Source organism: Rhinolophus hipposideros (genome assembly GCF_964194185.1).
Source record: "Rhinolophus hipposideros genome assembly, chromosome: 3".
In the NCBI taxonomy this organism is placed as follows: Eukaryota; Metazoa; Chordata; class Mammalia; order Chiroptera; family Rhinolophidae; genus Rhinolophus; species Rhinolophus hipposideros.
The window spans coordinates 48,372,407-48,392,361 of record NC_138049.1 but is presented as its reverse complement, the minus strand read 5'-3'; the positions used below and the strand labels follow the sequence as shown (position 1 = coordinate 48,392,361).

Below are 19,955 nucleotides of genomic sequence, written 5' to 3'. Positions count from 1 at the left end.
GCACTAATATAATTAAATCTCTAATTAAGTCAACTGAATAATTGTAAAGTGTGGCATCAACTGAAATAAATTAAGTCCAAATCCCCTGCTAGACGATCCAATTAAAGATATTAACACAAATGGAACAGGATGCAAAGTACTTAAAGTTAAGTGCACTATTATTTAACATTTGTTAAAAGGTGTTACTAAACGCGTTTTCAGTGACAAATGTTGCTTTATGAGACTTTCGAGAAAATCGTTGTAGGTCTCTGAAATCTATTTATTTCCAAAGTCCTCTTCAAATATCACCAGCCCTTGCCATGGGATCTAAGCAGCTTTAGGAGAAGTGGAGGCAGCACTCACTTCTCTCCAGTGAAACCCGAGGAAGACTTTAAGACCTAGGGGAAAGCCCAAGCACAACCTTACCTTCTTACTTCTTTTTGCAGGAGAAGATATTGGGATGAGAGAGGCTAAGTGGTGTGGACAAGACTGCACAGAAATTTGTGAAACAGCCTGGGTTTCATCTCTGCACAACCTGAGCTCTTCTTCTCTGCAGCACCAGAAATGATTTGAGGATGACCCCAAGTGTTCTTTTACCCAACTAGACAGAGTGCTTAGAGAAAATGGGGATACTAACACTTGTCTGGAACACAAACTAGACCTTGTTCTGAAGAAACTATATAATAGAGAATAAGGGAGACTAAAAGAATATATTAAAGTTTTGTTTTTGTTTTTGTTTTTAAATGGTTGAAAACACCTGGATAAAGATAAAAGGAAACAAATGGAAGCCAGGCTGACATGGGGAGAGACCACATACCTCCTACCGCAGTGGTAGGAGTGGACCATGCTTCCCTAATGGAGTGTATGAAGTTGGCAGAAGGGTAAGACGCAGGATGATAAGGGACTTCAATCTTTGAACACTTACTAACGCTCCCATTCCACAGTTGACAAATTCTTGGTGTGCTGACTAATAATCTTATGTATCAGAAGATAGAAGAAGCACTTCTTGCTCAATTATGTCAACATAATTGGATGTAAAGAAAGGTGACAGTGATCCGGCAAAAAAAGTAACGCCATCTTGGTATGAGAATCAGGGAAAGAAAGGACTGGTAGGCATGGTTTTTGGACACCCAGACTATACATTACTAAAGTGCATTGCAAAAATTAGTGAAAAGATTACTCTGATTCCAAGAGATCCTAAGTGAAATATAGTTCAAGGGTGACAGGGGCGTCTGAAAAACTAAATTCCAACAGTGGCCATAATTAATTACGAACAAAACCAAAATAAATGGCTATAGCTCTCTCAGGGCTCAGATTGAAAAGGCCCAGGAGTAAAAGGAGAGCAAATCATTGCTTACACTGCTGAGCACTGGTTGAGCACCTGGTCTGCACGAAGCAGCACTATGGAGACAGGACAGACCCCTGATTTGAAGGGGCTGACAGAGAAGAGTTACAAAGCTGCAAAAATTGTGTGGGAATCCATTCGGAAATCTGTATTATCATCAGGACACCTGTCACAAATGTTTTTAAAATGCCATTCCTCATAGAAAAATCTTCAGAAACAAGCAACCTTGTAAGAATCTGCTGAAGACTGACAACGGTTAATGGAGGAAGGAAAAATAAAGGGGCTTCAAAATGTAAAGGCTATGTGTTCAATGAGAACAAGTACGCTCAAATGTTTGCAAAAGATCTATTATGAAGAGAAGATAAAGAGGAAATAGAACTAAAGAATAAGTTAAAAACCATAATGACTAAAATAAATTCCATGAAGAGAGGGCTTTAAGGAAGAAATGTGCATTCAAATAGCCCATTACAGGTTGTCTGGGAGGCCCTGGATGACGCCACCGTCCTGGCTTTCTTCTGCCTTCTGATGTCCTTCACTTTCCAAGACTTCCCACCCTCCTACTGCAAACATATATCTACTAGGACAAGTACCCGAGAGCCCCCTCCCCTGCAGCAGCTTTCTTACTCATTTTGTCTGATGTTTCCGTTGGGCTTTCACCTTCCGGCACTTCCCCTCTGTCTGTCTCCTCATTCTGGAGATCTGGTTTCCAGTGTAGATCACCTTTGAGAAGGCATCCACCCACCCAGCCTCTGTCTGCTCTTGCATGCTTAGAATGCACATAAGTGTACTTCCCAGCGATGGAAAGACTGTGAGAAATCTCAGAGATGGGAGATTCAAATGACTAATGTCTTTCAACATGGGACAAAAGGAAAGGATGAGGACAAAGGTACATTCTGGAACACAGACCAGGGAATTTATGAACAATATGGCAAATTTCCAGAAAAGGTTATTAAATAGGTGATTTGTGAGCTCTAGAAGAAAGGCGATCACAGTCCCAGGATGGGTGGCTCACAATGAGGACGTCATGACAAAACGCTCATTTTCCTTTTGATATGACCACTTGGCTATCAGCTTCAGAAACAGTAAAGATAGAGTATGTTAGAATTTTGGAAACTTTGTCCTTCATGGATTAAGACAGAGCAATGGGGTCAGGGTTAGAATATGGTGATACAGATTCGAATATGTAAAACAACTATTCCTAGGAAACATAGTAGTGGATTTATATTGAGCAGAAACGCGATGGCTAGTGTTGTGCTACAGGACTCAGTACTTGGTTTCTTCCCCTTAGCACAGTTCCATGCATTGCTTCAATGAAGATGAAGAAGAAATGCATATGAAATTTTAATAGACAGATGTCACACAGCCAAGATAGAAAGCTAACACATGGACAGCATCAAAATATTAATGGTTTTGACATGTTGAACAATAGACTGAAACAACCCAGATGAAATGTAGCAGGGATAATTGTACAGTTGTGCATTTAGTTTTCAAAAATTAACCGTAAAAGTGTAAGCCTCGGTTTGGCAGTGACTTGTTTAAAAATGCTGAGAATCTTTGATAACCACATTCCTTACATAAGCCAACACTGCAATGTAGATTAAAAAAAAAAAAAAAAAAAAGCAAACGCAAACTTTGGCAGCATCAACAAATGCAGAGCTCCAAAACACGGGTGGGAATGGTCACATCGCACTCGCTGGTCAACTGATGTTTAGAAAACTGTTCAGTCCTGGGTGCCACTGCCATGTGTAAGAGGCGTATTCAAGATAGACTGGGTCCAGTATTGGGATACAGAAGTATTTGGAAACATGCCACCTAAGGAATGTTTAACCTGGAGGAAAAGATTAGAGGAAGATATGAAAGCCATCTTCAAATATCTAAAGCAGCAATTAAATGGAAGAAGGAATAGTCCTGTTCTATATGCTTCAGGGGACAGAACAAAGAGCAACAAGGTGAAGTTCTGAGAAGCAGATTTCAATTACAAGTAGAGTGTTTGAGTGACTAGAGTCCTCTAACAACAGAATAATTATTTTTGACAAGTTGTGAACTCCCTATTAATGAAGTCCTCAGTGACCGGGTGGGTATATTAGAGAAAGTATGAATGAAACTCTTAGCTCATGTGGCAGCTGGAACAAAGCTGCCTCCACAGTCCCACCCAACTCCATGATTCTAGCCGACCGAAAGGTGCTTCAACCGAAAGGTCTTATCAACTTCTGACTCACGTGACTTGGAACAAAAGGAAAAGCTACAATTAGAACCTTTCTCTAATATGATGAAATGTGAAATGTATTGCAAACAACATAAAAAGCATTCCTTTTTACTGAGAGTAACAAATTATTTGCAAGAACTGTAGGGGAAAAAAATCTACTGAAATTAACTAAATATCTTACTTTGGCAAAGTTAGATGGAGACAGAAATATAATTTTTAGTTATTTTCTCAATCACATGAATTCAAATGCAAAAATACAGTAAGAGTGGTAGTACTTCCTAATATTAAAATAGTAATAATAATAACAAAAATAATCCCATATATAGTACTTATGTATGCCCAGCACTGTTCTAAGATATATCTACATATAACACATATCTGTAATAAGTTATATATATTAATAATAGTACCTACCTTATAGGGCTGTTGTGAGGATTGAAGATAGATATACATATATCTTCTGTTCTAAGATCTATCTATCTGTCTGTCTGTCTGTCTATCCATCCATCCATCCCTCTTAGAAGAAGATACGTACATTTAATTCTCATAACAGCCCTATGAAGTAGGCACTATTATTGCTCTTATTTTACACATGAGCAAACTTGGGCAAGAGTAAGTTGCCCAAGGTAACACAGAAGGTACGTGCTGGAGTCAAGATTCAAAGAGCTGCTGCTCTTAACCACAGTGCTACAAAGCCCTTTCTTTCACTTCTACACGACGTGGAAAGCATCACAATTTCATTTGAGAAGAGAATACATACTTATGTCAATAATGTCCTTTGCATGCCTACGTACAAGGGCAAAATTTTAAAACACACATCACAGATTAAAAAAAATACATCAGTCAAAAACCTTTGGATAAAACCGTATTTTCAGATATGAGAGAACACTGGAGCCATCATTAGATTAATTATGTACATCCATTACAACATATACATTTTTTTCTACCTCAGCTAAAAGTGCCATGTGGTTGTAGAGCAAATGTCAATGGGAATTGGAAGCAGAAAATTTCCACATTTCCTACTAAGAAAAAAGCCATAAATATCTCAATTGATTAAGTATATCCTTCTGATCATACTTTTTTTAAAGGCACAGAACAAGACTCAAGTATCATCAACCCCACTACTAAGTCACAAAACAAAACTAATATGTTTTTACTTTAAATCTTTAATAATAAAAACTTATTTTTACAAAAAATCCCAACCAAAGACTCTGACTGCAGTAATGTTACTTGGAGTTCCACTCATGTCATTCTCACTATGCTTTTTAAAAACCAATCTCAGGGTTCATCATATTATATTTAAACCACTGGATAAAGGATTAAGTAAAAAATTAGTTTAAAATGACAAATATAAGCCCACGCTTTAACATTTTTACTATTCTCTAATAAAATATAAGTATTTTCCTTTTGTAAATTAGCCTATAAAATTCCTGTAATATGAATTTGTATTGAGCTTTAAAATACTTTTTAACAAGTTCTCTTTATTCTTTTGCAGATTTAAATCATTCTGTAGAGCTCTGTGGGAAAGCATGACATACGTGACACTTGTTACACTGCTCTCCTTTTCCCTTCCCAAGTCCTGGCACCCAAAGCCTGTGGAGATGGGAGGTAAGAGGAGAGAGGTGGTCTCTAGAGGGATAAAATGTCTGTTTCTAGACATGGTCGCTTTCAAGAACCTTGGAGCAGAATCCCCCAAATGAAGCCACACAGGAACCTTTTCTTATCTTATAAGGGGATGAGTTGTTCTTCTCCTAAGACTGATTAATTCATTTCTGCTGTGTTTCATTACAATATGAAAAATAATTGTAGAAAGGCAGTGACCTAACTTGAGGGAAACGCTTGACCTGGACATCTGTGACCCTGGGCAAAGCAACTACGTTAAGCCCCACTCCACTTGTAAAATTGAACAGATAATATTTAAACATGGAATTATTATGAACATATATGTGAAATTACTTGGACACCAATAAAATGCCATACAAATGCAAGGTTTGACGAGGACGGGAACATGGGGTTCATTGCAAAACGTGGGGCTCATTGTAACAGTTATATAATGTACCTCACTTTAATTATAAACATTCACAGACTCGTTTTACATAGATTCATGAAGGTGTTTTCAATATTTTAAATCTCATTAGAAACATGCTTGTTTTTTAAGAAATGAATATCCAAATCATCTTGACCATTTAGAATTTAATCTCATCTCCCTAAAAGAAAAACCCAAACAAAACATGATTAAGACAGGGGTGGTATTTTCTTTTGCTTTCCATTTTTTCCTTGTCCTCTCCTCCACATGTATCTATTAGGCTCAGTCTGGATGGTGTGCGGCCTCCTGTTGAGAGTGAGAATTCAGAACTGATTTCGAGTCTCAGCCTCTCAGCTCAGTACATTTATGAGTCCATGCTGTGGACAACTATCCACGAGGAACTGAACATAGCCAAACAACTCATTTCACACAAATGAGGTCTGAATATGCATCCCTATTAGATGTATAAATACCTGTAAACTAGATACATTTATAGTTTAGGAATATTTTCACGTATTTAAAAACATTTTACCTGGCGAACTCAAAATGGACCTAAATTGTTGACTCTACGGTAGAGAATTCAGGAGCAAGTGCTTGCTCCTTAAAGAAACAGAAGTCAACTTGTAGCTCAGGGTATGAGCAGATGTGCCTGATTTCAAAATGCAATTAAATGAAACAAATGTACAATTTACTTGTTGGTTTATAAACTTTTATCAACATTTGCTAGGTTGGGCATCTGAAGTTAGAAATACCTAGGAAATTATATTATGTTGAGGCTTAATTCCCTAAGAAAAGCAATCAGTGCTTCATGTCTTCTGAAGGAAAATTTACGGATTTACAGATAATCACAGCTTTATCTATATTGTGATTCAAACCTAATTTTTAATTTTGATATCATATTCCAAAGAGGAACTTAATTCTACACACTGAAATTCAAAAAGTAAAACTGGGACCATGAAGCTCTTTCGCAAACTATGTAATAGAAATTTAACAAACAAAACATATCATAGGTTGTAGACTGCAGCCAGGAACCACTCTTGCCTGTAGCTTTTTTAAGAGTGAATCAATAAATAGTAAGCTCTGTAATCTCATGACAAATACTATGCTGGTTATTTAATTAGAGAGAACACTGTGGGCTAAGAACACTCACATTATGTAGGTATCAAATAGTCCTCGGGGTTATTTGAAGAATGCATACACAATATAAGAGGAAATCTGGGTTTCTGTTACTTGAGTCCGTATCTTATTTACACATTTCGTAAATCCTCCTTCTGTCCCAGTTTTCATCTGCTTTAGTATTTGGATGCTGATACTTGGGTATCACTTCCCTCAAAACTTTCACTACCGCCACCACGCACATGATCCTAGATTCCTAACATCTGAACATGCATCCTGACACAAGATGAGCTTAAAACGCATTTATGACTTCCATCACTAGAAAGCATGTCAAACAACAGAAAAACTACACCTAGTGAGAGCAAAGACAACGAAATAAATGTATACATCAGCCATGTCTTCCAAGCAGGTTGCATCAGACATGGGGTAAATGCAGAATCAATGTATGGAACAAAGACAGTGCTCTCTGTGCCACGTGACTGTAATCAGACCTGCAGGACTAACACCTGTGCCAGACACAGGAGGTCTCTGTTATGTTATGGAAGGTAAACATAGATCCTTGCCTCCCTCAAAAGAATGGTGATGAGAACTTGTTTTAAATGGTTATATCTATAAAACTTTTTTGGAAGAGTAAAGCATGCTTACCAGCTTAAAAAAAATCATAATAATCATTGCACTGGTTCAGCAAAATAAATCCTAAGCGAGTCATTACTAGATACTCACTTTCTGAGAACAGAACTATGTTAGATTACAGAGTAACACACTGTAATCACACACCCTGTTCTGGATGTTTGTAAGATGGGCGAGTGCATACAAATTCTCCCATACTTCTTTGGATAGAGCATCTAAAGCACCATGAGAAGCAGGTTGGTGGAGTCCGCAGACGGGGGCAGAATTAGGACTCTGTGAGACAGTAACTGTGAACCCTCTTAGGTTATCTGATCTCTTCTCCACAAAATGAAGGGATTCGGATATAGAATTTGACAGCAACACCTGATTAAAGAGCTTAGTCTCTGTCTTAAACAGAGTGTATACTGAAAAACATGCAAATGATGGCAAGCATCTTAAAGAGATCACAGCACGTATAAAGAAAGGCCTACAACCTTTCCTAACTGGTACACACAAATCTCTTCAGGAACGGCTCACAGATAAAGGTGAGTGTAATTGTCTTAGCTCTAGAACAGAAAGACCTTCCACAGGGGGCACCATTGCGCTATGCAGGAATCAGTGTTCAGAGATTCATCTTTGGCTGTATTATGATCTGGTGAATAGGTCAGATCTTTTATCAAGCTAGAAAGTCAAGGACTTCGGGGAAAGGAACAGGATCCACTCCCCAGTAAGGAGGGAGGCTGAATAGTGTTTGCAGACACAGCTTAGGAAATATGGGGCTGTGGCTTCAGATGTACCAGCTAAACAAATTACAAGTTTCTGATAGACCAAACATCTTGAAATCACAAAAATCCAAAATCAGGTTGTAGCAGTAGCATATAAGTTTGGAAATATCAATCTAAATAATGACAAAGACTTCTAATTTACTAAAACCGTATTCAGCATCTACACAGAGGTGCCTCTTTTTCTTTTCTTTTCTCTCGAAAAATATAATTTTGGAAAAACCATGCTTCTCCACTTTTTTTCTGTTGTTGTTGTTTGTTTGTTTTTATGACAAGGAATGAGACAGTATTCCCTTCAGCTCTACTTAAAACTGTTTCTGGGGCCTACACAGGCTCCTCTGTGTGGATAGAGGGCTCTGTCCTCTACATAAAGGCATATAGACTCCCTGTGCACAGGTGGCTACTGATACCACAAACTGGGAGCAATAATTGAATCCAGCGATCCCACAGAGCGCTCACCCACAGCACCAGCCTGGAGGGTATCTTTAGTTAGCTTTCCAGACTAAGACTCAAAAGGTTATTCCAATTGAATCTTTATTTCAACCCAGGGAGCGCAAGGCATTGAGGATGTAACATTTGATTACAAATATACTTGGGTGGGGGGGAAATAAGAGGAACAAAGATGTAGTCAAATATGCCTTATGAATTCAAAGCACAGAATATAGGCACAAACACTTGGCATACCTTGGGTCATTCATTCATTCATTCATTCAACACTAATTCAACAAAAATTACTGGGTACCTTGTATGTGCCAGGCACTGTGTTAGGCCCTCAGGGTATGATGGTGAGCAAAACCAGACAGATTCCAGGCTTACAACCAATAACTGGTCATCAATAATCTAAGTCTGCCTCAGCTTCCTGATAAATGTTAGTTATTATGTAAATATGTATTTTTTTAGGGGCCAGTAATTCAAAATAGTCAACTTAAGAATGGGAGAGATTGCACCACTAAATATTATTGTGAACTAAGTAATTTAGCCTTTTATATATAAAATTAGAAACCAAAGGTCAACAAGCTAGGAATACATGATATGAAGAAAAATTGAAAAAAGACAACTGCTTCAAGGACTGAATTAAAACAGTACCAATAGTATTTGGGCTAACAACTGAGAGGGTGACATATTTTATGATGTATAAAGAAGCTTATTATTGATATCGTTTAATTTTTTAAAAAAATTTTTAAGGAGGGTGCAGCTCACAGTGGCCCATGAGGGGATTGAACCGGCAACCTTATCAGCACTGCGGTGTTATTAGCACCGTGCTCTAACCAACTGAGCTAACTGGCCACCCCTCATTTAATAATTTTATTCACGATCCACAAGGGAATAGAGATTATGATCATTAAATCTGCTGATGCCATTGAGGTGTGTGGGATTGCTAACACCTCAGAGAACAAGAATCTAATTTTAAAATAACATTAAGAAATTAGAAGAACAGATCATCAAGGCAAGATGATAGTCACTGGGGACACATGCAGAATAATATGCTTGGAGACTTGAGGAAAAAACCAGCTTAAATGATGGAGAATAAATACATGTCCAGAGGGCAACTATTTTGCAAAAACACTTGAGGGCTCATAAGAAGGCATAATTCTAGTTCAAGATACTAACGATTGCATGTGTGATTTAATCAGATTTTATTTCTGATTAAAAGTTTCACATAGTACAAAAGCTTCTATCCTTTATTACGGACAGAAATTGACGCATGATTATTTTTCCATCATTAATAATCATATTTTGAAGGAGACTTGCAATTAAAGCAGTGGTTGCAAAAAACTAGTACATTAATTGTTTTGGAAAACAGATTAAACAAAATCTATTCATTATTGCTGCAAGCAAAAACACTTGTCTGAAATGTGATTGCCGAAAGAAAAATAACTGGTTTTATCTGATTTTAAAGCAAACAAGGAGCAGGGGATTTGAAACTTTCAGATGGCAGTTCTGAGAGGATCTTCCAGCACCTATTACTGTGCTGTGGTTAGGTCACCAGATCAACAGCCGCATGCCTGCCCCGTGCACTGGGTTTCCATCTTCCTCCATGGTCCTCCAGGAACTCAACCACTCCCTGAGGCCTAGCACAAAAATTCAGGGTAAGAAAATTTACATTTTCCAGGTGTGCATTTTTGCCTATTGCCATAGAAGCAAGCAATTCTTTAGGAGCCTAGAATTAAATTCTGATTATGTTGCCATAAATGTATTTTTCACTTCTCGGTAGCTCAGGTCATAATCTGAAAAAATTCTAATTCAAATCAGAGTATACTTTTAAAACAGAAATCTTTAAAAAAAAAGTGCAATGCATTTCTTATTTTAGACATGCGGAAATGTCAACTTAATGCCTTTATTTACATTTTTACATGTTGTCTTCTGGTCTTTATCAAGCATATAAAATTTTACGTAGTTGCACCTATATCATGATGCTATTTGGATTGGGAGTTTTATTTTTTCTTTAAATTATATTATAAACATCTCATCTAATTGGATCACGTGTCCTTTGGGGAAGAAAGATGGGAGATTAGAATGTCAGTGCTTCTACATAGTCTCCATAATTATCACTAAAACAGAAATCCGAAATGTTAAGACAACTTCAAGAGGTTAGAGGAAATGAGAGATCTCATGTATACAGTGGTGCTGTATGGGATGTTTTACCCAAGGAGCGAATGCCAAGTGTCAGGCTCGGAGAAGCAGCATCGGCCCGAGAATGGGATAGAGGGAAAAAGAAAACACAGCAACATCTGGTCTCTAAATGTGCCAGTGTGAAAAATTCTCAGAGCTTGGTAGCTAGGGTTATGGGAAAGAACAAGCAGGAAAAACTCTGCCGTAAAAAGGAAAAAAAAGAAAAAAAGATCCTGGCTTTGTCAGTAGAGAAAGGACAATATTCACAGAAAAATTATTCTCTATTCAACGTTTGAAAAAGTAGAACTTTGGACTCCATATGCAGCAAAATGGTTGATGCAATCTATGTACAACGAAAGAGAAAAACTGGCGAAAAGGGCAACCCTTGGACAGGAGATCCATGACATGAGAGGAAAGACTCCATGTTCTTCTTAAAGGGAAGTGATGATACGTGAGGAGGCTAACGCAGCGTCTGTGGACAGTACTGTTGGCTGGTGAGAAGAGAATTTTATGCAAATACGTTTCACAACCAAAACAAATGTGCAAGGCCTCTGAGGGTGGGGAGGGGAGAGGGGAACAGCAGCATAGTCACTGCCTGAGAGGGGCGGGAGGATGGAGCCAGCAAACTGTGCGGCTCTGGGGCACTGAACAAAGTCCAGGAGACGGGGCACGTCAACACCCCACTCCTTCAAAAAAAAAAAATCTTTTACATTTAATGGAGAACTGGATGCCTAATGAATTAACACTGCAAAATCTTTCTTTGCCCAGTGCTCAGTCTTGGGCAATTCTCAGGCTTAGAGTGAACTTCAGTAAGAGGACCTTAGAGAGAACGGCTCTCTTTTCTGTACTGAGTCATGGGGCAAATGACATGAACTGCATAGTAAAGCCTGGAGATGAATATAAAGACAGCTTCTGTAAATCATTCAGAACCTTTGTGTCAAAATGAACATGAATGTCAAAGCCCACTTAAGGACCAGTTCTAGGCACGTGTGAAGGATGAGCAGGAGGCTCACTCACAGTGCTGACAAGGTCTGGTTTTGACCAAGTGGTATTTATTTATACCTGCAGATCTGAAGAAATTATCAAAAATAAGTTGGGAAAAAGCTTGCATCACTGTGATGGAGATATAAAATAAAGTCATTTTGAATGTGATAAAAAATTAAAATTGTAGAAAGCCGAACCATAGGTGCCATGTTTTGCCTGAAGTGGTAAAAATACCATCTGCCTCAGTCTTTTAGCAGCATGCTTATTTCAAGTAGCAGTAGGCTAAACTACAGGCATACGCTCAGCTCCAGCTGGGGAAAATACACAGACGTTTGTAGATGTTTTTCTAAGCAAGGGTAGTCAACATATTCGTTTTCGTTCAGACATATATATTAGTTACCATAGCAAACCAAGTGTGAACGTGGTCCGAGAAGCTTCTCCACCAGCCCCAACACATGTCCACAAATTCCTACAAGTCAATAGGTGGCTATCTTCCCTCCAGCACTGAACCGGATCAGATGTGCTTAACCTTGGGGCCAGAAGCCTAGGGAACAGGAATAGCCTGAGAGGTACACACCCAGGGCTGCAGACCGATCCCTGCAATTAAGGTCCCCACAGCATTGGACATATGAGCAAAACTGTGACCACCAGCTTTGTGGTCACAATTCCCTTCTGGTAATTACATTCTGGCTAATGAAACTTCTGCAGTTTCAACGAGGTAAGTAAGATGTGCCATGCTTGTCTATTTTAGAAGCTACTGGGTAGAATCACCTTACAGTTAAACAGCTTCCTTCCTTGCCCAGCCCCCGTGTGGATGCGTTTCAGTGGGTAGAGTGCTCCTGTACTTGTGGTAACCATCTTACAGAGGTGCGAGACTTAATGAATTAATAGCTGTCAAGTGCTTTGAAATCTTAGGATGAAAGGCACTGCAGCAGTGTAAAGCATTCATATCCAAGTTCTATCGCAACAGGAACTCAATTAAAAAGTAATTCAATTTCTTATCTGAGTGTCTGAGTACAGACCACTGTTTTGCTGAACGTGCCAGACCTGAAGATACAGCTGAGACCGGTTTTGAAATGATCACCTCTTCTGCCCTCTCCCCTATCTCCTTGCCATTCTGACACTGACAAAATCTGAGAGGTGGCAGATAAAGCCACAGAGCACACAGCCAAAATGATTATGATTCTTGAAATCCAATTTTTCAGATAAAATTCGGCTTTTGAGTAGATACTCACCACGTGGAAATAAAGAAATTTCCAGTAACAAATTTCATGAGTCTCCAGAAATGGCTGCTGAGTTTTTCAACTAAACCCACCAAAGAAGCCCTAAGCCATAAGTGTGATGCCTGCACTGCTCAGCACACGCACCCTGACCACGCAAAAGAAGAGATGCACGGGGCATGATGTGTATTACGGAGGCCCACGATACACGCCTAAGAGACAATACCATCAGCTGTACCCTGTAGGCATCTCCCTGATACTTAGTTCAGACAGATATCATCTTTCCCCTCCATGTCACTTGGGTTTGTCTGTGTAAGGACGATAGGTCTGGATTAATGACCAAGATGAGATTATGCCCTTACAAATCGGAATATCACAACATATTCCAGGGTGGCGGGTTTCTGTTCACTGGCATGAGAAGTACTGTCACAGGGCACTTAGGAAAGCATCCTTTGGGCTACTAAACACTGGGATGGACTGTGCTGTACAGTCAATATCATCTCATTAAAAAGAGTAACCGGAGTCTATAATTCTCGACGCTAGACCTCTCGCAGTCTCCTGTGCTTCTCCTCGACGCCAGACCTCTCGCAGTCTCCTGTGCTTCTCCTAGCGTAGCCCTGACCCAACACTCATCCACACACACTGACCAAGCACTCCGACGTCTAAGCCACGAACAAGACCATTGAGGGCCCTGCCTCCGGGGCACTGACATTCCAATGGAAGAAGAAAGAGAAATAAGCAACTAAATGGAAATGATGATTTTAAGTCATGATAAATACTAAAAAGAAAGAAAGAAAAAAACTAGAGCAAAGGGGAAGTGCTGCTTTAGATGGGGAGGTCTGAGTCAGATGGAGTGTGATGGCAAGGCCTGCACCAGTCTTGTTCCTGGTGGAAGTCAGCACCGTGCCTCACGCAGGTTAAAGGTCAGACACACAGCAGTCGGTCTGGTGGATGAGGCGGATGAGACAAACCGGGACCACAGTCAAATACAAGATAATAATGCCCCTCCCTGGCCCCAGGAATGTCTCCTCTCAAATTTGGAGTGGGCCTAAAGAGTAGAACAGCATTATTCTAAACTGCTCATTTTATACTAAACAAACTGAGGGAAGACCGAAGAGGTTCCATAATTGGTATTAGATTTTGTAATAAGTTGGTGGCAGAGCTTGGTCCAGGTGTCTGATCTCTGCATCACATTGTTTTCTTTTCTTCAAACCTCTTCCATTGCCATGTGCTTCTGCAATAAGAAATCCTAAAAGAGTTTTTTGAGTCATAAATAAGCATCTTTCCCTTACTTTTTGTTTATAAGTTAGCTTCCTTTTACTGTCACGGTGAAATCCCAGCCTTTATGTCCAAACTCGTTTATTACAACGTTCCTCAGCAACCTTCTCAATCCTGCTGATACCTGCAACATGTGTCAAAAGCTTTCTTTTTCTGAGATCTAAAACCCTATATGAGATCTTCTGCAACTAACTTCACGTGTCTTCTATTTTCTTATTCATGGCCTCACTCACTCACTCACTCACTCACTCACTCACTCACTCACTCACGCTCACCATTTACCAAATGCCACGCACTGTTAGGCACCAAGTATACAAAGACAAGTAAGACACTGTCCCTGCCCTCAAAGAACTCAGAGTCTATGAGCTGTCTCATAAATGGATCATTGTTAACAGAGTAAGTGCTAAGACCAAGAGATCCATGATGTATTAAAGAATGGAGGAGGGGTGGCCGATTAGCTCAGTTGAGAGCGTGGTGCTGATAACACCAAGGTTGCTGGTTCGATCCCCGCATGGGCCACTGTGCCCTCCTTAAAAAAAAAAAAAAATCATTAACGAATGGAAGAGAGCAGCTAATCCAGCCTGGGAACCAAGGAAGACATCCTATGGGAGATGACCCTAGCTTAAGCCTTACAGGAGGCGCAGGGCTAGCCAGGTAAGGAGGGGAAGAGCACGTCAAGTGGAGCGGTCAGCATGAGCCTCGACATGGAGAACAGCAACAGTACGTTTTTTGTAATTTGGTGCCACTGAGCACAGGGTAGCAGGAGAAGCTGGAGGGTCCCTCAGGGGGCGAGCTCACACAGTGCTTTACATACCACTCTAGCAATCCTTGAAATTGCCTTATAGACAACATGGAGCTAATGAAAGGTTTTAAGCTGGAGTGTTAAACTGTCAGATTTTGGTTTAGACAGACATTCTGAGTGGTAATGGATTTGTGGGGACAAAAGCAAGGCAGGGAGACCAGTCAGTAGGTTTACCAGTGGTTCAAATGAAGACACTTACGTTGAACAATGGAAGACAGATCAAGAGGAGGGTTTGGATTCAAGAAAATTTGGAATATAAAACAGGCAGATTTGGTCATGGAACAGAGGGGTGAGGCAATAGGAGCATTCAAGGGTGACTTCAAAGTTTCTCACACGGTTGACTGGTGGGATGACAGTGCCCACAAGAGGAGAGAGAATAAGTAACAAGGACCAGGGGTACAACACTAGAAGTGGACCCTAATGTACACGACGGACTTTGGGTGATTATGACGTGTCAATGCAATGCCCTGACTGTAACAAATGCTCTATTCTGGTACAGTATTGACCATGGTGGAGGCTGTGCGTGTGGGCGGTTGGGTGGGAGCTCTCTACACTTTTCGTTCAATTTTGCGGCCAGTCCAAAACTTCTCTGAAAAATAAAGTTAAAAAAGAAAAAAGACCAGGGATGTTGGGGAAGATGTTGGGGATGAGTTCAGTTTAAGACGCACTGAGCTTCTTTGCTTGTGGAAAATCCAAGAAGGCATGTCCCAGCCAACATCTGCGTATAAGACTCAAGTAGACAGACATTTACGATAGAGTGACAGATATGGAAGTCCTCAGTTTAGAGGTGGTCCAATCCTCTATTAGTTGGTAATTGTGGTTCAAAGAGTTAAAAATAATCGCAAAAACCGCAATTACTTTTGCACCAACCTAATGATTTTTCTTGAATGAGGCAAATGTTTGTGAAACAGAAAAGGAGGGACTACATTTCAGGCAAGGAAAAGACAGTGACTGTGTGTGGGCAGGGGTGTGCTCCTTGGGGCCGCCAGGAGAGCACAGAGTTCCGGGTCAGCCCCGAGAGATCACTGTGGGTTTCAGCTGTCCCCCTGCAGGTGAATCCCTTACAGGTCATATTTCTTCCTCCCTGTCTTTAGAGTGCAGGTGTCCCACACCCTGGATATTCCTGACTGTTGCATAAACCAGATGGTTAATATCTTCCTTTAGCCAACCAGCTATATGCATCCCACACACCTGCTAAAATGTTACACTTGTCCCTGAGGGGAAAACAGAATGTGACCCAAGTGTGTTCATGGGCTTCACTGGTGCACTGAAATTTGAACTCCCACAGCACTTTTTAACCAAGGCTGTGTGTCAAATTATCTGCGGCACCTTTTCTCAAACCCTTCCATCCTGCCTGCCCAGCTCTTCCCACCTGGGAATTTTGGTGAAAGAGGGTGTGAAGCAGTGGTAACTAGGCATGCGTGTTTTCAAAAGCTCCACAGGTGAGGTTTGCCCTGAATGGTGCTTCCCAGGCATGGTCTGATGGCACTAAAAGCTGTCTACCATCCACTGGACATAGGTGTCTTTGTAGCACTTCCCACCACCTGACATTATAGGTATCCATTTAGTTGTTTATTAGTTATCCATCTCCTTCACTAGATTGTAAATGTCCTGAAAGGAAAACCTGGATCTGGTTCACTTGTATTCCCAACACCTAATACGGTATCTGGTATGAAATAAACTTATCATTGAATGACTCTTATTTTACCTGCTAATACCTGTTACTTAACAGGGAATGTCCTTCAGCTTTGAAGGTGATGATTCTCTTCTGACCTTTCAAACGTAAACAAAAACCAAACACCAAATTGAAGTGCATGAAACTGTGTAGTACGGATAAAATCTACCTACCTTACCATAGTCTAATCTTCCTTTCTCTTGAGCCTAAAACAGAAACAGGAAAAAATTCATTAATTTGAAAATTATTTACTGCTTCCATAACTTTCGCTTCTCAAAGAATAAAAGTCAACTCTCTCTTCTTCTTCTGTATACCGTGTTTCCCCCAAAATAAGACCTACCCCGAAAATAAGCCCAACAATGATTATTCAGGATGACACTCCCTGAGCATAAGCCCTAATGCGTCTTTTGGAGCAAACCTTAATATAAGACCTGGTCTTATTTTTAGGGAAACAAGGTAGTGGGGTGTGTGTTTGTGTGTGTGTGTGTGTGTGTGTGTTTTAACTATATAGTATACATATAAAACTTTCAAAGATATTGAAAACCCGAAAGAACAATACAATGAGTATACACATACACTGTCTAGATTTGACAGTACACATTTGACTCTTCACCTCTCCATGCTTTAGCACACATCTTGTAAGCACAGAACATCTCATACGTAACCACATAACCACTATCAAATCAAAAAAACTAACAATGCCATATCATATTCAAAATTTTCCAATTGTCCCAAGAGTATCTTTTATAGCTCTTTTCCCAAACCAGAATTAATCAAGAATCACACACTGCATTTGGTTTTATGTTTCTGTTTAGCCTTTTAAATCTAGACGAGCCCTCCCCATTTTTCATGAAATGAAAATAAAAACCATTAACTTTTTTCATAAAAATCATTGACTTTTTGAAGAGACCAGGACAGCTGTCTCATAAAATGTCTCTTTAGGATTCACTGTGTCAATTCAATAGTCCATGTTTTGCTTGCAAACTGAAAGCTGTGTCTGAAGAAGTTTGCTTAGGTTTCGGATAAACATTTTCGGCAATATATGGAATATTGTGTTATTCATATTGCATCAATTCAAGAGGCACAAAATGTTAGGCTGTACCACTTTAGTAACGCCGTAAACTTGATCACTTGGTTAGGATGGTGACAATCAGACGGTTCTTCTGTAATGATATTATTTCATCCTGTACAACTAGTAAGTAATTCATGGGCTCAATTTGGCTTCCAACTTTCCTTGGCACAATTTTTATCATGTTGTATTATGTCAAAAGACCCTCACATCCACTCCCTATCCCTGCTAGGGATGAGGATAGGAAGAAAAGGTGGAGGTGAAGGAGACGTCCTGTAAGAAACCAGATTTTATTGAAAAAATAATTTTTGATTATTAAAAATTTTAAATCAACACATATACTCAGAAGTGTTATATACAGAATTTTAATGTAACAGAAACAACTAAGGTGTTAATTTTTGCTGGAAGGTCAGTTTGTGTTTTGTAGACTTCAGAATAAAACTTCTCCTGCCACTCGCTTCTGTACAGAACAAGAGCCCTTCCGCTTATGTATACAGGTTAGGTATTGAGACCATTTTGTTCCCAAGTCCAAAATAACACAGTACAGGTAATAAATGGGACGATCACTTTCATGAGAGAAAATGAGAGGTTTATAACATTGGTCCCGACTCTTCTTGTTTCTTTACAATCTAAAATTTACCCAAATATGCCTGAATTTTGTTTTTCTTATTTTCATAATCAGCAACTCATAAGAAGTATTGTAATAAGACACTGCTCATGGATAGCTGTTGACGCCACTTTGAGTCAAAATCGTGACTTGGACATTTGCAATAAAACAAAAGCCTCTGCAACCAATGTACTATAAAAAAGAATTTGGGGTTTTCAGTCTGCTCTTTGAAGATTTTTTTGGGGGGATCTAGGATTTTCAGTGAACTAAGAAGACTTTCAAATTAGTCCTGAGATACATTATACCAGCAGAAATATAGAATCAGTTCCTAAAGATTATTCTTCTCTCTGCTCAGATATTTTGTTTACTTGTTTGTCTGTCTATGGACATCTTTTCCTAAAATAAAGTAGTTTTGTCTCTACTGACCATCCCTCTCCCCCACTATAATTTCTGCAGAGTGGTGGGGAGCCTTGAGCGTGTCTGGGTAGTGCATTCGTGGCCCAGCCACTCCCTGGGATATTGTGCAAGTGTGAACTGGCCTCGCGATCCTATAACTAATCCATAGCTTGTGACCAAAATTTCAGCAGCAGCATTTCACAATATGCTTAGTCTTTAAGTTCTCCAACTCCCAGCTGTCTCTTGCATTCATTTAAGATTACGAGATGAGCCTCTGACATTGAGGCTGATCCTGTGGTCACAGGTTGTCCACCTTTTCAACAGTCCGACCTTTTCCTTGTCTCTTGCTGATCGTTATGGATTGCTCAGGCACAGCACTTTTCAAATGACGCATAAACTGGGAATCCTGCAGAATTGTGACTGTCCTCAGACAACTCATTCTGGAAAACGTTTGCCATCTCCTCACTAGGTTTAATTTTATTTCTGTTCTAACAGCTCATCTTCACTGTAGGCCTTTGAACATTCTCATCTTTCAGTGTTTAACACCAAGGACATGTTAGAAGTGTTGAAAGAGGTATTTATTGAAAGTTAGCAAGTTGAAGAGCTTGTGTATCTTGAGATTGCAAGGTCAAGTGTGGAGAAATGACATAATTTACAATGACTTAGGGTGGACTTTTCCTTTTGGAGGCATTGAGCCATTTCCCACTTAGTCTCACAAAAAAAATTCAACAGCAGTTTCTTCAGGTTGGAACAGTGAACACAGTGCTGTTTACAGGTAAGGGCATCTAGAGTAGTCCTATTACACATTTTTATAAAATTATTTTTCCCATTACATACTTTGCTTATAAACTAATATTCCTAGGGAATTCTATTATTTTGAAGTATTTGTGTTTAATCAATCAAAAGCCACTTCCAAACGTTCTCATTTTATTTTGTATTCTTAGCTTGGCCACAACTCTTTCTTGCCCAGTAGAGATATACTTGGCTGGGGAGGACGACAGAGAAACACCACTTATGTACCTCATATCTGTTCAACATCAGCTCTTCAATGTTTTGAAAGCTGAGAGATGAGAAGCCTACATAAAATGACAGCATGATTACCACAGCCATTACAACTTGAACAGACTGTAACTACTGATATGCAGCTTACCTGAATGTCCTTTTTATTTTATCACAATAAACATTCTAATTCTGTGAAACCATTTCATCCTTGACTGCTTTAGCTTTTACATAAAAGTATCATTTATT

General features: G+C 39.6%; 1 protein-coding gene across 2 annotated transcripts in view; it reads right to left on the bottom strand.

The window, feature by feature from the left end:
- The window catches only part of PDSS2 (decaprenyl diphosphate synthase subunit 2), a 220,818-nt gene that overhangs the window by 14,448 nt on the left and 186,415 nt on the right, over positions 1–19,955 (bottom strand). Inside the window, exons 7-8 of one of the 2 annotated variants that reach the window (XM_081038209.1) lie at positions 16,809–16,841; positions 5,819–10,135 (exon numbers count right to left, since the gene is read on the bottom strand). In XM_081038209.1, coding sequence (XP_080894335.1) covers positions 10,118–10,135; positions 16,809–16,841 — 51 coding nt within the window. In that variant the 3' untranslated portion in view covers positions 5,819–10,117. Of the gene's footprint in view, positions 1–5,818; positions 10,136–16,808; positions 16,842–19,955 lie in introns of those variants that run through there. The other variant, XM_081038208.1, reaches the window with a different exon arrangement.